At 50.6% G+C, this 20,378-nt stretch overlaps 1 protein-coding gene across 4 annotated transcripts in view; it reads left to right on the forward strand.

The window, feature by feature from the left end:
- ADGRD1 (adhesion G protein-coupled receptor D1) overlaps positions 1-2,271 on the forward strand; it is a 144,240-nt gene extending 141,969 nt beyond the window's left edge. For all 4 annotated transcript variants that reach the window (XM_007189650.2, XM_007189653.2, XM_007189651.2 and 1 more), the window contains 2 exons: positions 716-808; positions 2,159-2,271. In XM_007189650.2, coding sequence (XP_007189712.2) covers positions 716-808; positions 2,159-2,254 — 189 coding nt within the window. In that variant the 3' untranslated portion in view covers positions 2,255-2,271. The remainder of the gene's footprint in view (positions 1-715; positions 809-2,158) is intronic.
- The last annotated feature ends 18,107 nt before the right edge of the window (positions 2,272-20,378 follow it).

The following is a 20,378-nucleotide window of genomic DNA, read 5'->3' on the forward strand; positions in this document are numbered from 1 at the left end:
GGGAGTGGCATTGTGTTCCTTGGCATCTGAGTCCCTTCCAGGCTGTGGTCCTGGGGAAATGCCTCTGGAACGGTGACTGAGAACAGGGCAGAAGCGCCACCCGCCTCTGTGCTTTTCCAGGAGGGTCCATCCATCCATTTGCACGAGGATAGGTCAGGCGGGGAGGGAGGAGATGGGGGGAGAGGCAGGCAGGATGAATGGCCCAGGACGATGGCGGCCAGTGGAGGAGAGGTCACGTGTTTGCAAAGACCAGGTAGCAGCCCAAGCAGGGCCTGAGACTGATCCAAGTGGCAGAGGGGGCAGGAGGGAGAGGCAGCCTCGGAACCGCACACGGCCCGCCCCACGCGTGCGTTTCTTCATTTACTTCTTTGTGTGGTTTCTGTGCCCGTCACACTCTCGGCCCCCAGGCTGTTCACCGTCGAGTGTGTCCCGTCTCCCCACCCAGCACTGTGAGGGCGGCAAAGGGCAGGCCAGGTCCGGCTTTCTCCCCGTGCAGGGCTGGGAACGGCGGGGGGACGCAGCCTGTATCTGTCACACAAATCAGTGACACGTTCGTAGCGCGGCTCCGGAACCACTGACTCTGTTTGGATCTGATGCCCCCGAGTCCTGTCCTCACCCTGCAGCACAAATTCCTCGGGACCTTTCAGAAAGACCTCTTGTTGCTTTTTCAGCTTCTGAAATTGCTTCTAATGAGCCTTCCATTCTGCCTTTGAAGGTGAGAGCTGCTTTCAAGCATAAAACCAAGGTCTGGTCCCTCACGAGCAGCTCCACCCGCCAGGCCAACGTGAAGCCCTTCAACTCGGACATTGTGAGTGCATGTGGTGTCTCGTGTACGCCCCTCCTGCGCTGGCCGATCCTGCTCTGACTGCCTTCCACCCCCAGCCCACACTGACCCAGGCCTCTGGTTCTCTGTCCTCATCAGCGGGGACTTGCTTTCCAGCTTCACTGAGCTGCACGCAGCCTCTGCCTTACAGAGGACCGCGTGGTCCTGAGGCTGCGTCTCTTAAAGCCCGAGCCCCAGGCCCCCCGCTCACTCGTTCCCCGAGCTCCATCGTCTGCACCATCAGCGTCGGGCAGACGGCTGCCCAGGTCGGGGTGATGGAGGCTCGGCTCGGGTGCTGGTCCTTTCACACCTGACATAGGCCTGCAGGCGGCACGAGCTGATGTCACACCCACAACAGGGCCCCCCTCCCCACGAAATCACCTGGCCCTCTGTCCTGCCCCACTTCCCAGGGCCAGTACTTCTTATGTTGACTTAGGGGGATGGAAGGATCAATTGACCAGGAGGCAGACACAGGTCATGCTGATGGTGTCCTGTAAGAGGCACAAAAGTCACTGGACACAGCCCGGCCTCTGCATCAGGTCTCCTCCCCCTACAGATGCCTGAGAAATTGGGTCTGGATGGTCGGGGGTCTGAACAAGCCGCTCACCTTCCAGCACTGGGCTTGGTTCACCTTTCTCCCGCGGGAAGCGGTCCCTCATCCCTCCGCCCCGCAGACCCCCGGGCAGGGCCCCGGGCCCCCTGGAGCAGGCGGTATCCTGGGTTCTCACTGCACCACAGCCTCGCACCTGTCAGTTAGGCCCTCGCTCAGGGGTCCCGTCCTCAGGAGGTCCCTCCTGGACAGCACTGAACAAAGGTGCTCCCGCCCCGTGCCAGCGTCCTGTGCCTGCTACTCTTGGCAGTTGTTTGGTTTATTCACTTGCTTGATGGCCGCTGTCTGCCTCCCCCATTGGAACGCGAGCTCCCCGGGGGCAAGGGTCTGGTCGGCTCTGTTCACTGGCGTGACCCCATAGCCTAGATCAGGCCCCGGTGCCCAGCCTGCTCGATAAATCAGTGTCGAAGGAATAAGTGAATACGCGGAGGGCAGAATAGAGGTGTGAATGAGTGAATGAACGAATGAGTGAGCGATAGATTGAAGAATGAATGACTGCCTGGGTGAGTGCACCCCAGAACCTGGGAGCCACGAGGCAGGGGGACCTGTGCGGAGAAGGTGGAGAGAACTGCGCCCTCCGGGTTCTCATTTTTCTGGGGGGCGGTGGGGCCGCCCCCAGGAGGATCCCCGGGCAGCTTTCTGGTGCAAGGCTTTGCTCTCAGCACTCCTGTGGGACTGGGGTTTCTCGTCCCAGGGTCTCCATTTCTCGATCCTCTGGTCTGCAGATGAACGGGACCCGGCCTGGTACAGGCTCCAGCAAGCTCACCCCTTGGGACAAGAGCAGCCTCTCCGGGCACCGTGTGGACCTGTCTGCCGTGTGAGCAGAGCGGCCGCGGACCCGGCAGCCTGCCGCTCAGAACCCCCCGACCCGCCGCAGACAGCACGCAAGCATTGCTCTGCCTTCGCCACTGGGACCCTTTCCTCGTCGCTCTCTGGACCTGGGGGTCACGGCCCTCCCCCCCACCCCCCGTGACAGCATCCTCTCCTGCGACCCGCGCCTGTGACAGAGCCCACCGCCCAGCCCGCAGCCTGATACACGGCGAGGAACGGCCCCCCGGAGCACACAGCGGTCCCTGCCCTTTATCACCGCAAGTGCACAGACCCTCCACACTGTGCGCGCACAGGACCCAGGGGCCGTGGCACCCGGAGGGAAGTTTAGCCTCGGCAGGCGCCGCGATGGGGACTTGGGACCAAGAGACGTGGGGTCCCGCAGGGGAGGCTGGGCGGAGGCCCCTGGGGGCGCGTGGGGAAGTGCTCGAGGGTGTTTTCCACCTGCTGACTCCACCCAGCGCAGGGTCCCCGATGCCTGGCACCTGCTGACGCCCAGGGCGTCGGGCTGGGGGCACCGGCTGCCCAGCCCGTCTGTGCGCTTGGGCCTCGCGTAGGCGCAGAGCCCGTGGGGTCTTCTGCTCCGGCAGCTCCTCCGCCCCTTCCTCGTGAGTGCTGGCTCTTCCGACTCCAAGTCAGCCTTCAGGTCGCCCCCTTTCCTGGCACCTGAGCCGCCTCTGTGTTCGCGGGGGCCCACCAGAGCCGCCGTTTCCCAAGGCATAACGTCCCCCAGAGAGTTTCTTCCTCATCACCTGTAAATGCTTTTCCGTGTTTCTAGCGAGCGGATCACAGCGGAGGGGAGCCAGTAGGTGATTTCATGTCGCCACAGGGGCAGACCTTGACGCCCAGAGCCACTTGGCAGGCTGCTTGGGGGGTGGGGTGGGGGGGACCCTGGTCCTGACCGACCCAGGGAGGGAAGCGTGGCAATAGCTGTATCTTCTGAGTTGATGTTAATTTATGGACCCGGACTCAGCCCCCTAGGAAATGGGATGATCGTTAGGACTCCACGTGTGGGCGAGACCCCGTGGAACGCTGGGGTTCGGTCATAGACGCGAACCGAAACGCCATCGAAAAGCTGGGGAACAGGCTGTGAAAGGTCACCCTGTGATGACGGCACCAAGGGTGCCTGTGAAATGTGTGGGTACGAAATTCCAACTTGTTTTCGATACTGGAAAATCTTCCTTGAGAACTGTGACGGCGACAGCATTAAAGGCCTCCCCACCGCGTCGCCCCGCCTCTCCCAACACGTTTGCTTTGTTTCCGAGTGAGATTTTACATCGTCTTGCAGACCTTTTCCATCTTCCTCTGGCACCCTCGTGAAGTAACTCACGCCCTGATGATGATGAATGTGACAGCCATCTTCAGGCATCTCCCACGGTGGGTGGGTGGGGGGCGGGGGACCGGGATGGGGGGTGGGACACAGAGCAACGTGTTGACGCAGGGGTTAACCTCTGTCCTTCCGTCCGGGTGGGTCCCAGATGCACCAGCCCACTCTGCACGTTGTGACAATGCCATGGGCATTCCCCAAGGGTGTGCCGCATGGGTGAACCTGGCTGATGCCGGCAGAGACCCCGTGTCTGGCGAAAGGTGCGTCCAGCCCCTGCTCCAGGCTCTCCTCGTGATTCCAGAAACCAGATCACCTGTAACTTGGCATTAGATCCTCGTCATGCCCAAGAGCACCTAGAAGTGAGAACACTATATTCCTAAGACTTACACTTGGATTCTTTTTTTCTTATTTAGTTTCTGGTGAAGCAAATCAAGTAAGGAACTGTTTTTATTTTAGATGGAATTCTTTGTTTTGTTTTTTTTTTTAACTCTCCGTATATTCACCCTACATAGCTAATATATCAGGAGAAGTAATGAGCAAACTCTTTATTTCTAAAGAATGAGAGTAGTGCACTTTATTTATAGGCTATATATTTTGGCTTCTGCAGTATTTTATTATCTACACATAATTTGGCCAAAGATAAGCAGTTGGAGAGAAGCGTGTGTTTAAAGTAGTTTATAGCACAGGAGAGACGGTGAATGCCACTACTAGTGAAAATAGGTTGTGATTTTTATGAAATAAAATCTTAATGTCCTTAAAATAAAGTGTGGTCTTTAGCGTCTTTTGCTAGTGGAAGGTGAACAGGACTGTGGGTCTATCGACAAAAATCTGAAGAGAAACACACGTGGGTAAAATCCAACCCTGGGATTCACTCAGCAGACATTTATTCAGCGCTTCCTATGTGCCCAGCACATTCTAGCTCTTGGGACACTGTGATGGGCAATGCCCTGCCCTCTCAGGAGCCTCCCTGGGTGGGGTAGGTAGTGGGATTTGTGCAGCCCTGTGTCTCCCCAGGTTAATGTACTGGACAGAATATTGGTGCTTCTTTTTTTAAAAAGCTTAACAATATATTTTATTTAAGCTAATATGTCAAAAATATTTCAACACGTAACATTAAAAATTATTGAGCTATTTTACATTCTTTTTTCTATACTAAGTCTTTAAATCTGGTTTATTATTTTTTAAAGTCTTTAAAAAATGTTTACATCTGTGACTCTATTTCTGTTTTGTAAATAAGTTCATTTGTATCATTATCTTAGATTCCATGAGAAATAGAGTCACAGATGTAGAAAACACACGGTTACCAAAGGGGAAAAGTTGGGGAGGGGGGGAGGATAAATTGGGAGATTGGGGTTGACATATACACACTATTATACATAAAATAGATAAGGACCTACTGCAGAGCACAGGGAACTCTGCTCAATACTCTGTAATGGCCTATATGGGAAAAGGATCTTAAAAAGAGTGGATAGATGTATATGTATAAGTGATTCACTTTGCTGTACAGCAGAAACTAACACAACGTTGTAAATCAACCCTACTCCAATAAAAAGAAATGCTTACTAAACTAAAAAAAAATTTTTTTTAAAGTTTATACTCCATATACAGTTATTACAAAATATTGGCTCTATTCCCCATGTTGTACAGCACATCCTTGAGTCTATCCTACACCCAATAGTTTGTACCTCCCCCTCCCCCTCCCCTATATTGCTCCCCCCTCCACTGGTAACCACTAGTGTGTTCTCTGTACCTGTGAGTCTGCTTCCCTACTTTGTTGTATGTTTTAGATTATATATATGTATATATACTGGTGCTTCTTCCCAGGAGGTACAGAGATCCTCCCAGCTATATTTGTTCATGTGCTTTACCACGTTGCTCTTGGTTCCTTGCACACAGCAGACATAATCTACTTGGTCCTACATCATATCTGCTATGCAAACATCTGCTTTTAAACTTGCTGTACTCTCTTAAACCATTTTCCATATTACTAGATATTGTTCATAATTATAATGTATATACATAAAACATTTAATTACATACTATATTTTGCCAAAACCTTGTACTATTTTACAATGAGGTGATTTCTATGCTTCTATATTATCTACAGCATATGTAATGAGTATTTATTTTCATATTATATATGTATTGTAATATATTTTATATCTACTTATTCTAGATAGATAGAGCGATAGATATGTATTGATGTCTTTCTGCTTATAGCTTTTTTTCTTCTATTGATTATTTTCCAGGTTAAAATTTCAAAATTGGGTTTCTGCATCAAAAAGAGTCAATCATCCCGTCACTCTTGAAATGTTCTGCCAAAATGGTTACTGAGTCAGTTCTCGCTGCCAATGATGACTTATTAATATTCTCATTTTCCAAATACTTTACCAGGAAAGAGCGTTATCAGTATTTTTATTCCCAACTTAATATGTGTGAAATGTCGTGATGTGCATTGCTTTACTCACTCCTGAGACTGCAAGGTTTTCCACACGTGTCTTTGCTTTCCCTCCTCTTTCTCTTAGAAGGAGGGGATGAACATTCTGCATATACAGGGGAAATAGTTGCCGTATTCGTGGGGTTTCCTCGCTGCTCCTGCGGCTGGCGTGAAGCAGCCTTGGTGAGAGTCAGGGCCGGGACGATGTCCCACACCAGCCGCGCTCGCGCACTGCGGCCCCCTGCTCTCGGACCCATTGCGTGCGTCCTGTGGAAATGCCCTGGCGGGTTCCCAGGTGTTTAGGTCCGTCTCCGGAGACCCGGTCAGCCCCTGGGGCGCGGGCCTGGCTCGCTCCTGGGAGGTTGCAGGAGGTGGGTGCAGGCTGGGTGGGGTGCCGTGGAGGCCTGAGCGCGGTGGGTGGCGCAGGGGTGCCCCGGAAAGGATGCTGCAAGGTGCATCCCCGCCGCTGCCCTGGAGCCTGATGCCCTCCTGGTCCCCGCCTCCTTCCGCTAGAGCCCACCGCCGTCTTTCACAGCAATCTTTTCATGCCATCTTTCCTGCAGAGATTCCTCTGAACTTGGAGTACACACATGGAGGACATTATCTTTCTGGGCTCCAATTGGTCTTTAAACTATTTTTTCACCATGTTTAGGGAGTTTGGGTGTGAGTGCTGGGGCGGAGATGGGGGTTAGAGGCGGTCCTCCGTTGTTCCCACCATTGGCAAATTCCCTACTTCCTTTCTTTTTCTAATTTTATTATTATTTTTTATTGAGGTATAATGGACATACAACATTATAGTATTTTTAGGTGTGCAACATAACGACTTGATACTTGTATACACTGCAGAACAATCACCACAATAAGTCTAGTTAAGCTCCGTCACCATACATGATGGTGATGGATGTCATAGCTACAGAAGTTTTTCTTCGTGTGCTGAGAACTTCTAAGATCTTCTCTCTTCGCAACTTTCAAATATGCAAGACAGTGTTATTAACTGTAGTTGCCACGTTGTACATTATAGCCCCAGGACTTATTTATTTTATAACTAGAAGTTTGTACCTTTTGATCCCCTTCATCCATCTTGCCCACCACCCAACCCCCCACCTCTGTCACCACCAACCCACTCCCTGTTTCAATGACTTCAGCTTTTTTAGATTCTTCATATTAGTAAGATCATACAGTTTTTATATCTTTCTCTGCCTGACTTATTTCACCTAGCATGATGCCCTCAAGGTACATTCATGTTGTCTCAAATGGCAGGATTTCCTTCTTTTGGCAGGTGAATAATATTCATTGTGAGTGTGTATGTCTGTGTGTGTGTTTTTTACATATATATAGTACATATAAATATATATTACGCATATATGCCACATTTCTTTATCCATCCATTCATTGATGTTGATTCTGTATCCTGCAACTTTACTGAATTCTTTTATTAGTTCTAACAGTTTTGGGGGGAATCTTTAGGGTTGTCTAAAAATCCGAATTTCACTTTTTCCTCTATGATGTGGGTGATTTTTATTTCTTTCTCTTGCCTTATTGTTCTGGCTAGGGCTTCCAGTACTATTCAGCTCCCATGTTGAATAGGAGGGGTGGGAGTGGGCATCCTTGTCTTGTTTCTGACCTTAGAGGAAAAGCTTTCAACCTTTCATGGTTGAGTATGTTACCTGTGGGCTTGTCATGTATGGCCTTTAATATGTTGAGTTTTTAATCATGAATGGATATTGTATTTTGCCAAATGAGTTTTCTGCATCTATTGAGATGATAATATGATTTTATCTTTTATTCTATTAACGTAGTGTACCACATGTACTGATTTGCTTATGTTGAACCATCCTCGCATCTTATGGATAAATTATGGTGTATGATTTTTTAAAATATGCTGTTGAATTCAGTTTGCTAGTATTTTGGTGAAAATTTTTGCCTCTATATTTATCAGAGATCTTGGCCTGCAGTTTTCTTTTCTTGTAGTGTCCTTGTCTGGCTTTGATATCAGGGTAATGCTGGCCTCGTAAAGTGAGTTTGGAAGAGTTCCCTCCTTTTCCATTTGTTGGAAGAGTTTGAGAAGGATTGGTGTTCGTTTTTCTTTATATGTTTGGTAGAATTCACCAGTGAACCATCTAGTCTTGGGCTTTTCTTTTTTGGAAGGTTTTCGATTATTGACTCAATCTCATTACTTAATATTGGTTTGGATTTTCTATACTTTCATGATTCAGTCTTGGTAGGCTGTATCTTTCTAAGAATGTATCCGTTCTTCCAGGTTTTCCAATTTGTTGGCATAAAATTGTTCATAGTACACTCTTAAAACTCTAGCATTTCTGTGGTGTCAGTTGTAATGTCCCCTCTTTCATTTCTGATTTTGTTTGTTTGAGTCTTCTATCTTTTTTTTGTGATCCTTCTCTCAGCCTTAAGTATTCTGAGGCTTTCTCAGGCCTTTTCTATGGAAAAGGCCATCACCTACTCCATACTTTTTGTTCCCTCTTGTGGCGGAATTCTTAAGCTCACACAACTTCTCTCCATCGTGCAGAGCACCGGGCTGAGTCCTGAGCCTCCGTTTCGCTGTCCCTTGAGCAGTGCTGAGCACTCCGATTTGTGATTTGTGAGGTTCCTCCCAGGCTCAGATAGTCGGACTGATTTCGTGCCCATGCGCACAGCCATCGTTGAAAGGCCCACTCCTGGGGCCCCTGGGAGTGCGCACGGGGAGCCTGCGGGCACTGGTTTTGTGTGTGGGTGGAAGTCACGGCGCACTGGGGGATCAAGGTCCAGCCTCCTGATGGAGCCTGTAATGTGGTCGGTGGGGTCTTTCTCCTTTTCATTCCCTGTGGGAGCCCCGTATGCCATTCTCCCAGCCGCTCCCCACCCCCTAGTAAGGCAGCACACCCCAGCATTCTGGATGGGATGAGAAAGGTGTGGGTCTCCGGCAGTATCCACACAGCTGGGGGGGCCGGGTGATCACTCACACGCTCTCATGTTCCCCCGTGGGAGAAATCGGAGTCTGAGAAGGTCTCTCTTGGCCCCAAGTTGAGCCGGGAATGTGTGATGAGGGTAAAGTGAAACTGCTCCTCTACCTTTTCAGTGCGTCCAGTTTCAGATTGTTTTGCTCCAGTGGTGTCTGGAACTTCTCCACTGGACTCCTGGACTTCCACTAGGCTCTCTCGTCCGTGGGTGATTATCTAAATTGGTGATCTTTGGAAGGAAGATGGTAGAAAACTCCTAGCCTGCTATGATGATGATGTCATTCCAGAGCAAATGTTTCATTTTGACGAAGTACCATGTGTTAGTTTTATCTTTTGTCAATCATACTTCCCGTGTCCTGTCTAAGAAATCTTTAACAAATCTTAGATTGAAAAGACTTCCCCCCATCTCTTCTTCTAAACATGTTAAAGTTTTAGCTTTAAATTTAAATATATGATCCTTCTAAAATTAAATTTTGTCTAAGGTTTGAGGTTTAAGTCAAGACTCATTCTTTTGCCCATCGATATTCTTGTGGACGTCCAGTTGCACCAGCCTCCTTTGTTTGAAGCTCTGTCCTTCCACTATTGAATTTTCTTTGCTTCTCTGTCAAAGATCAGTTGACTGTGTGTGCATGGTTCTCATTCAGGGGTCTCTAGTCTGTCCCATTGGTCCATGTGTCTGTTTTTCCCTTCCAATACCGCACTGCCTGATTACTATAGCTTTATAGAAAGTCTTGAAATCAGGAAATGTGAGTTCAATAAGTCAGGCAGAGAAAGATGTAAAAACTGTATGATCTTACTAATGTGAAGAATCTAAAAAAGCTGAAGTCATTGAAACAGGGAGTGGGTTGGTGGTGACAGAGGTGGGGGATTGGGTGGTAGGCGAAGTGGGTTAAAGGGGATCAAAAGGTACAAACTTCTAGTTATAAAATAAATAAGTCCTGGGGCTATAATGTACAACATGGCAACTACAGTTAATAACATTGTCTTGCATATTTGAAAGTTGTGAAGAGAGAAGATCTTAGAAGTTCTCAGCACAAGAAGAAAACACTTCTGTAGCTATGACATCCATCACCATCATGTATGGTGACGGAGATTAACTAGACTTATTGTGGTGATTGTTTTGCAGTGTATACAAGTATCAAGTCGTTATGTTGTACACCTAAAAATACTATGATGCTTGTTTTCTGTTTTGTTTTCTTTGCCTTTTGGTATGCCTTACAATTTTTTTTCTTGTTATTAGAAGCTAAACATATCTGTATTGGGTGTTAGAAACTGAGGTAAATAGGACTTTAGTGTGAGGATTTATGTTAATCTGACCAGGAGTTGGGCTGTGTAGACTGTTCACTGCAGCTGTAGGTGCCTGAGGCTTCAAATTCTTGTTTTTCCTTCTTTACTCTTGACTTCGGACTTTCCCTATGGACTGTACTCCTCATAGAGTCTGCATCTTGCAGCTCTTTCAGCCTAATCTGTTAATATACCAGCTCTTTTTTTGCTGTGGTGTTAACATGTGTGGTAGGTGAAGTGTTCTGTAATATTATGATACATCTGCATCTTTTAGTGGGTCTGTGTCTAGGGTGGTGACCCTCAAAAGTGTTTCTCTAGTGATAAAGCATTTTCCCCCTCTTTGGGGAGACAGGAAGCCCAGAGGGGGCTGGGAAGTCAGGAATGCCCTTCCCCCAGATGGAATAAGGCTTTGATAAAGCACATCCCGTGCAAAGCAGGGTAGTTGTTGATGATATGATGGGAGTGAGCTATGGCTGCCGGCTCTCTCCTGTCACTTCACCAGGGTGCACGGTGGCTGCAATGAAAGCGCTCTCTCCCCTCCAGTCCCTTGACCTCTTTAGACTCAGAAGACCGAGGAGGGAGAAGCCAGTGGGCAGGTTCTCAGGTGCAGTTCCCAGGGCTCTGATCCGCCCTCCTGGATACTTTGGGGCTACATATACCCCCTGGACATGGACTCGTCTCTGGAGAAAAGGTGGAAAGCGGGTGCGGAATCCCCAAATCATCCAAGGTTAAGTTGCCGCCCTGGCAGGATGGAATCTGAAACAGAAGGGGTCGGTTTCTTCGTGTCAGTGGGAAGTTTGAGTCCCTTCCACTTCTGTTGGAGGTTTTATTCTGTAAAATGAGTAAAACCTGCAGTTGCAGTAGCTCTAATTCCGTTCTCCGAACAGCAGAGGGGGGCAGGTGCAGTAGACTCGGGGTTTCCGTCCAAGACCCCACCTTGTTCCTTGTTGAGAGAACATTGAATCTCCTGGGTGACTCAGGGAAGGGTGATACAACACCAGTGCAGGGGCAAACCCTGACTGGTCTAAAATGGCCTTCATGGTCCCATTCTCCTTCCCGGGGAGGCACCTCAGCCATGAGGTGTGAGGGAACACTGGTGTCTGCTCAGGAAGTGTCGCACCACGGTGTGACATGGGGGAGCTGGCCAGGCCACAGCTACCCCCCAAGGGTAGCTGTGGGGAGGATGGAGAGAGCTGGGGCCCCTGGTTGTGGGCAGAGCAGCTTTCTGGACGGCCCTGGAGGTGCAGCTGGGAGAGAAGCCAGCAGAGTTCCCTGTTGTTCACAGCTGGGCCCCCGGATGTCCCCGAGCAGCAGGAAGGACCTTGTGTGCTTCTTGCTTGGGGCTGAGGGAGATTGCAGTCCGGGGGGACACCGCCCAGATGCTGCCCTGGCATCTCCCCAAGCCCATGTGGGACTATTCCTTCACCTCTGACAGGCATCCTTGGAGGAGGTTTAATCAAGAAGAGTAATGGACCTAATGGAGTCTGTCCAGATAAATGAGCTAATGGCCTGACTGCTGCATCCTGTGTAGCTTGTTCACGTAACTGGATATTCTGGAACCTCCTCTGCTTCAAGCTGTGTTTGTCAGTTAAACAGCAAACAGTCCTGGCCCCAGGTTCTATCTCTGGTTGTACCATTTTCCCGAGTTTTGAGAGATTTTTCTTCACTAAGTGTATTGACTTTCTTCCTTCTCTCCCTGCTGGGTCCTATAGGTGGACGCTGCACAGACTCTTTCCACGTGGGGTGGGGAAACTTGGGGCACACAGAATGCTCACACCTGGCCCTGGTGGGAGAATCACTCTGACTTGCCTAGCACTCATCCCACGACACAGGCTGGGGCTGCCTTGGCTCTGTGTGAAGCTTGTCCCCAAGCTTGGAGGTGACTAGAGAAGTTCGAGAGAGTAGAGTCAGATAAGGATGGTGGCCTGCCTGTCTCAGGCAGCTGGAACGTAGATGCGGGGGCTGGAGCTCAAGCAGCCATTTTGGAACATGAGGAAGAATCAGATATCAAGGAGTTCCTAGAAGCAAGAGAGAGGAGCCACCTTCCCTTATGACTGTGAATGATGATGCCAGCCCTGGACCACACTTCTCCACACTTGGGTTTTGTGAGAGAGAGTAGCTTGTCTCATGTGAGCTCCTGTGGACTGAGGTCTGCACTCGCTCACAGCAGACTTGCCCCACCCGATGCAGCCACAATGGATGCATTTCTGCCCCCTGTGCTGCACTGACTGGACAGAGCAGCTGCCCTCCGGCTCCTCAGAGAACAACGTGCTCATGAGTCCCCTGGGGCTGCTTACACTGCAGATGCTGATTCTTGGGCTGGAGCTGGGGCCTGGGATTCTGCATTTCCCACATCTCAGGGGATGCCAGGCTGCAGCTCCCTGACCACCCCTGGGGCCTAGAACTCATCTGCCTCACGGGTCTCGGCCTGGGTGTTCTCACCTGCCCCACCCTGGGCAGCTCCTGCCCAGCTCTGCCCACAAGAGCAGCTGCTGGAGAAGAGCGATCAGCAGAGAGGATTTTCATGTGATGGGCCCGGCGGGGAGCAGGGGCTCTGCAGTGATGTGGGTCCTAGAGGAAACACATCACCTCCCCTCCCCTGCAACCCTCCTTCCACAGCAGGAAGCTGGGGCATCGTTGTGATATCAGAGGCCCAGGAAGGGTCCAGAGGACGAGTTAATAGTGTCATGCTTTTCTTAATCCTCGAAGTAGGTTTTCTGAGCCATTTGCTGGGTTTCCAGAGTGGTTTCCCTTCTGTCTTCCGAAGGTTGGTTAGAAATCAGGGGCTGCGGCCCAGGAGCCCTGATTGCGTCACTCACACGTGAGGATGCTCAGCGCCCTTCCCGACCGCGGGTCTGCCTGGACTCACAGGGTCACTCTCCCCCCAGCCCCGCCCGTCCTCCCTGGGTTCCTGCACAGACTCACTGAAAACACTGCTGGGGAAGGGGTGGGGCCTGGATGGGAGGGCGGGGCCTGGACGGGAGGGCGGGGCCTGGACGGGAGGGCGGGGCCTGGACAGGGGCGGGGCCTGGACAGGGGCGGGGGCCTAGACGGGAGGGCGGGGCCGCGGGGACTGTGACTGCGACCTTGCGCTGGGGCCCCACAGTCCTCAGCACCATCTCTCGCTATTCCACTGCCCCTCGCGGACCCAGCCTGGGCTTCACTGGCTCCTGTGATGTATCCTCAGACCTCTCACGCATACTTGTGCAGTCTTCCGGGCCGGCTGAAAGACTGCTGCTGCTTTGTGTGTGAATCAACTCCACACCATTTTGTTTTGGAACAATGAATCAGGTTTTAGGGAGCTCATCTATTTATTTAAGTGTGCATTTATGAATTTTTAGCGAGCAGTTTCTTGAGCAAGAATTTTCAAGATTAGGGATTATGGGGAAAAAGTAGCCAGTGAATATTAGACTCCAGGTACGCAAATGTATTTAAATTAATTTCCAACCACATCAATTTCCATCGCTGTAAGCAGTGCTAAAATTGTTCTTTCAGGTTCCGTGGTATCATCATCTTGTATATCCATCCCCAAGCATCCAAGTACTAACAATTCTCTTTGGATGATAAGGAGCATTTAAAAAATATTATCCTGTTTTATTGCAAAAATGCATAATTATTGTAGAAAATGTGTTAATTATTGATGAGCAAAAGGCAGGAAAAGAATCACCAGTGAGAGAACAGTGATAAATATTCTATGGCTTTTTGAGTTGTGTGTATGTGAGTTTGAGTGTGTACACACACACCTGAGTGTGTATCTATCTTCATGAAAATGGGTTCTGATGGCTCACACTTTATTGTACCTGTTTCTTTCTTAACAAGTAAATGTATGAATAGAGTGTCATTATTTTTAGTGACATCCGTCATTCTTCTCCAGCAGGAATTGTCTTCTGGCTAATGGAGTCCCCTGAGGAGACTGTAAAAGCACCTCGACCCCCAGGCTCTCCCAGGAGGCTCTGGTGGCGGTGGTGCTTGCTGTCTTATCTGATGGATGCCCATGTTCTTATATTTAGTCAATTCCAGGTTGTTGGATTCTTGGGATATTTTTGCCATTATAAGTCTCTAAGGGGTATAATTGCCATTATGAAATATCTGTAGGTATACCTTTGCGTACATCAGCTATCGTGGATAAATCCTGGAAATTGGATTACTGGGTCAAAGGTGTCCACCCTCCATCGGGTGGACAGAGGGTGGTCTGTCAGTCTCACTTTGAAGAGACGAGACCAGGGAACACTGCACAGCAGGAAGGGTTGAGCCATCTGCCCACGGCTTAGCCATCGCCGGGAAAGATGGGAGATGCTGCTGGGAACGGCTCCCAGAAGGAAGGTCTCCGATGGGGCTACAACAGCCCCTGTGTCCCGATGAGGCGAGCACACTCCGTGGTGGCAGGCCTGTCCTTAGGTGGAGAAAGTGCCCAGACTGGCTGCTCTGCGGTCCGCTCTCGGTGCTGCTGCGGAAAATCCACACCAGCGGTTAAGGAGCAGGAACCTGAAAAGGCAAAGGCTGAGACCCACACGGCGCTCAGACCTCCACCCACCTCCAGAAACGTCTGAGGCTCAGCCTTCCATGCCCTCCTCTTCATGGGCGAGGCGGCCTCTCCTGAGCCCCCTGGGAAGCCCCCCCAGACCCCAGTCTGCCCCTGACGCCCCCTCCTCCGAGCCCCCGCAGCGCAGGGCCGAGCCCCGTTAGAGAGCCCATCTCCTTCCTGTGTCTTGGAGTTTAGTCTCACCCACCTGGAGTGATGGGATTGCTGGCTGGAGGTCATGACTCACTTCTATCCCAGGGCGTCTGACGTCCTTGTGGAGCTCCTCCCGCCTCTGACAGGGTGACTGGCGGCAGCATCCTCGGTCCTGGGGCAGCTGTGGTGAGCAGAGCGCCCCTGTCAGTCCCTGATTGACACCAGGCATGGGTGAAAAATGGATTGTTATTTTTAGTCACTGAGATGTGGGGTTTGTCTGTGACTGCGGCAAACCTTTGTGTGCATCAGTAAAGGCAGCTTTTTTTTTTAGGCCACACCAGGCAGCATTCAGGATCTTAGTTCCCCAACCAGGGATCGAACCCGGGCCCCCTGCATTGGGAGCGCGGAGTCTTAAGCACTGGACCACCAGGGAAGTCCAAAAGCAGTTTTTATAATAGACTACGCGTGTTGGGCACCAGACAAAGGTTCCCTCACAACCACATTTAGCTAATCTATTGCACAGGCTTACCTACTGTCTTGTTATCTTGCATTCCAGGGTTCGGAGCCGAAACCCACATTTCTTAGAACATCCTATCCTGCAAGGATTAGGATTTATTTATTATTTGCTTCTGGTACATCTATTTTATTAGTTCTAATGTGCTTAATCTTACTTAAAGTTTTATTTATAGTTTATTTTTGCTTCAATGTTTCCTCCTCATGTCATAGAATTAGAATCTCATTGTAGCTTTAATCTCACCTCTGGGCTCGCAAATGGTTTTCCAAAGCTAAAAAACAAGGTTTAGAGAGTTTTTACTGTGTTCTCACTTCTGAATGGAGCGTTCACCATTTACAAACAAGGGACCTGAGCCTCAGAGAGTGTTTTCTGAATCACCATTACACTTGCAACTAGGTCAGTAAGACTGGAGGGAGGGATACACAAATATCTGATTAAGTTAAATGCTCAAAAAATAAGTATTAAAACATTTGTTGGCACTGTGTAAACCTAAGAGAGGACTCGCATGTTTAAAGACATACACGGTAGTGATAAATTTAGGAGAGATTAAATAAAACGAACATTCAGAATCACCTTTGGATTTACACAGAGCCACTCCATGCCTACCACTGGCTGGTCAGCGTCCAGGTTTATAAATTAACACAAGTGGTTTCCATTGGTCACGGGGATGGTGCACAGTCCGTGCCTGGAGCAATCACTCGAAAACCGCCCTGCAGAGCCTGGGAACAGTCTGGAGGTGGATGTGTGGGAATAACCATCACTGGTGAGAGCCGGCTGGGCGTCAGGAGCACCAGGTCCTGACCCTCGCATATAAGACAAGTATGACTTCATCCCTCGCCTGTGTGAGGAAGCTGAGTCCAGGCTGACTTGATGTCATGGGAGAGACAGGACAGGTCTGTGCTAACACGTCACGAGAGCACTGTGATAAGTGTGGTACGTGCAGAATTGGAGGAGGGGGGACAGGCAGGCTGGTGTTCAGTGGGTGGGAGGCAGCCCCTGCCTAGGGATGTGTGGGCTCTGCTACAGCCTCAGGACCTTGTTGAAGACGAAGCCTTATTCATCATCCAACCCACGTTCATTGAGTACCTGCCACATGGTAGGGAAATTTCTAGAAATTGTGGAGGAGACACTGAACAGGTCAGACAAGGCTCCTGTCCTCCTGGAGATGACATCCTAGTGGATGAGGCCAGTGGTGATCAAGTAACTGAACCACGGACACGGTGACTCCAGGTGGCGACGTGCATTCTGAGGACCATGATGCAGGGCAACGTGATAGACTATGTGTGCGTGTGTGTGTGTGTGTGTGTGTGTGTGTGTAACGTGTAGGAGTGTGTATGTGCAAACATGTAGAGTTTGTGTGGATTTGTAAGTGGGTAGGTGTATGTGTGGTTGTGAGTGGCTATGTTTGTGTGAATGTGTAGGGGTGCATATGTATCTGTATGTGTGAAGGTGTGCATATATGCATAAGTGTGTAGGCATAGTACATAGTAGGGGTATGTGTTTATATGTGTGAGTGTGTGTATGCACACTAATTCTAATTTAGAGCAGGGGTCAGGGAAAACCTCTGAGGGTTGACGGTTAAGCTGAAGTCTTGGGGAAAATAATGGAAGAAGGAACAGCAAGATGAAAGGAGCTGAGCAAGAGTGGGTGCAGTGCAGAGAGAGCAGAGAAGTCTCATGGGACAAGACGTGGGCGACGAGGGGGATGGGGCCAGGTCACATACGGAGCTGGGGGAACATCAACTAAGACATGTACTTGAGGTCGACCCTCTAGGACTTATAAGATGCTAGAGGTGGGATGTGAGGCAAAGGGGGAAATCATGGACGGTGCCCACACCTTTGCCCTGACCACGAAGGCAGCTTTGCTATAGAGATGTGGATTATACGAAAGAGAAACATTCCCGGACTGGGGACGTCAGTGAAATCTTGCTGGTCACGCTGTCTGGCTGCTTCCTCAGCAGCTCCAGGAAAAAGGCCTGTGAATATTTCTAGAATTTCAACAGCCCCAAACTCCAGATCCCCAGTGGGTCTTTTCAAGGCTGCCTTAGACCTTTAGAGCAGGGGTCCCCAAACACCGGTACTGGTCCGTGGCCTGTTAGGAACCGGGCTGCCCAGCAGGAGGTGAGTGGCGAGCGAGCAAGGCTTCATCTGCCGCCCCCCATCACCCCCCATTGCCCCCATCGCCCCCCGTCGCCCCCCCATCACTCCCCATCTCCCCCATCGCCCCCCATCAGTCCCCATCGCCCCGCATCGCTCCCCATCGCCCCCATCGCCCCCCATCGCCCCACATCGTCCCACATCGCTCCCCATCGCCCCCATCGCCCTCCATCGCCCCACATCGCCCCCCATCGCCCCCATCGCCCCCCATCGCCCCACATCGCCCCCCATCGCCCCCATCGCCCCACATCGCCCCACATCGCCCCCCATCGCCCCCCATCGCTCCCCATCGCCCCCATCGCTGTCCATCGCCTCCCATCGCTCCCCATCGCCCCCATCGCCCCCCATCAGTCCCCATCGCCCCGCATCGCCCCCATCGCCCCCCATTGCCCCACATCGCTCCGCATCGCCCCGCATCGCTCGTATACCGCCTGAACCATCGACCCCCCACCCTCGCCCTCCAGTCCGTGCAAAAATTGTCTTCCACGAAACCGGTTCCTGGTGCCAGAAAGGTTGGGGGCCGCTGCTGTAGAGCATTCCTCGTTTTGTCGTCTACCAGCAATGGATTATCCAAACAGCTTCCAAGGAGCACTGCTAATTTCTGTGTAAAATGTCCAGACGCTCTTAGCAATTGTTTCACTAGTGGCCTCACTTTCAGCCACACATGACATTATCCAGGTTCCTCTTAAGAATTAAATTCCCACGCTTGGTCTCCACGGGATGGTGACTTCATAGCAGCGTTTAGTTAACTTTGTTGCAATGCTTTATGAGGTAGCAGATTGTGTGCATCTAACCAGCAGACAGGTTTTCACACCTGGGAATTGTCAAAGGCATTTCCCTGGGCATGTGAACCTTTTCTCGCCACGTGCACACCGCAGGAAACAGGGACCGGGGAGGGGACATCCCACTGCTGGGAAATACTGGGGCTGAGGGTGTGAACACAGTAGGGGCTGAGGACTGGTCTGGGGCAGCAGGTGAGGCAAGAGGAGGTGGAGAGAGCCTCTGAGGGGTGTGACGTGAGTGGGAGACACCAGATCTGCTCTTAGAGGTGTCCCTCTGAAGGCCCGGGAGGGAGGCGCTGGGTGGGTTTGTCACATGAGAAATTTCCCAGGGCGGAGATTGTAAACTGCAGGACACAGGCCGGGCGACCCCCAGGTGCTCAACCAGGTCAGTGCCGAAACAATGTCAATAAGTGGCCAGTGCTTAAAGATTGAGATGTTTTGCCTAAAATTCTGATTTCCTGACATTCTTGAGCAGTCAGGGCTCAGGCAGCTCTGAGACCCATCCCACGTGGCAGCCGTGGCTGGTGTCGAGCAGCGGACACCCCCTCGTGGGGCACACTCTCACCAGCGCCCCAGCCCCTCCTGGTCCATAGTTTCCTGTCACCGCCTGCCCGCGGGTGTCCTGAGGATTCACCTTTGCATCAGTTCATATTCACTGAATGGACCTTTGGAAATTTGAGACCCTTCTTGACCTTGAGGAGGTTTGGCCCTCAAGTCAGAGGATGGGGACAGAGAAGCAGTTCATCAAATCACAGCACAGCATCCCATCAGGGAAACGGAGGGGGAGAACCTTGATTCAGGTCCATGAGGGTGTGGCTGGGAGAATAAAGGCACCAAAGGTGTCCACACCCTGATCCCCAGGACCTGTGACTGTGTTACCTCACCTGGGAGAGGGGGCCTTGAGGGTGCAATTAGGTGAGGGGACGGCATCCTGGATTACCCAGGTGGGCCCAATCTAATTACATGAGTCCTTAAAATAGGGTAATCCTTCCCATCCTATCAGAATGAGAAATAAAATACTGCTAGCCATATCAGTAAACAAAGATGTCTCAGCCATCAGCGACTGCAGCCCCCTGACCGCCCCCCTCCACAGTGAGCCCTGAGGGAACTCAGGAAGGAAACAAAGAACACCTGCCATCTAGCAGCCCTCAGACTGCAGCCACTCCTAAGGGCGTACCTTAAGGAAACTCAGGATGTGAAAACACAGGATACTGCCCCCAGCCCCATAGCTGAGGTGCAGATCAAAGGAATGATTTCAGTGAGCCCAGACTCTTGCATCTTCCGATGCATAGAAAAGCACTAAATTCCTTAACTTGAAATATCTGGTTTCCCTTAATAACAATAATCTTTTGAAGTTCAGACTACCTGCCGTTTGTTACAAAAACTTCTATATGTCCTGACCCCCCCCCCCCAGGAGTGAGGCAGGAGGTAGATGGGCTCCAGGCTAGACATTGACAACTGTTCCCACTTCCTGGGGGGAGAAGAGGATGGGCTCCAGGCTGGACATTCCTTACCAGCCCCCTGTTTACATTTCCTGAGGCAAGAAACAAACAGCCTCCAGGACTACATATTTATGACCAGACTCCTGTCTATATTTTGAGATCTGCACTTCGATATAAGAAACAGCAACAGAAATAGGGTAAATAACCGGACATTGGACATTTTTATGGCAGGGATAGAGAGGGGCTAAACCCTGTTAAAAGATCAAGAGGTCATACATTTCCCATCCCTGGGGCAAGGGAGACGTTGCATATGCACAAAAGCCTTCAAGGGGTCAGTAAGCCAGGGGATGCCAGACCATAGTAAGTCTTGCTATCTTCCTCCCAGACGCCTTTGCGATGAAATCCATCTCGACTGAGGGGTGTGTGCACACCCAGGGGAGGGGCCAGAGACAAATTAGACATGGGGTCAAAACAGTACGATTGGCCAAGAAGAAGACAAAGATCCGGAAGACTGCCCCCTTAAAAGGGATTTAAATTTCCCAA

The sequence above is a fragment of the Balaenoptera acutorostrata genome, chromosome 13 (assembly GCF_949987535.1).
Source record: "Balaenoptera acutorostrata chromosome 13, mBalAcu1.1, whole genome shotgun sequence".
NCBI classification, from domain to species: Eukaryota; Metazoa; Chordata; class Mammalia; order Artiodactyla; family Balaenopteridae; genus Balaenoptera; species Balaenoptera acutorostrata.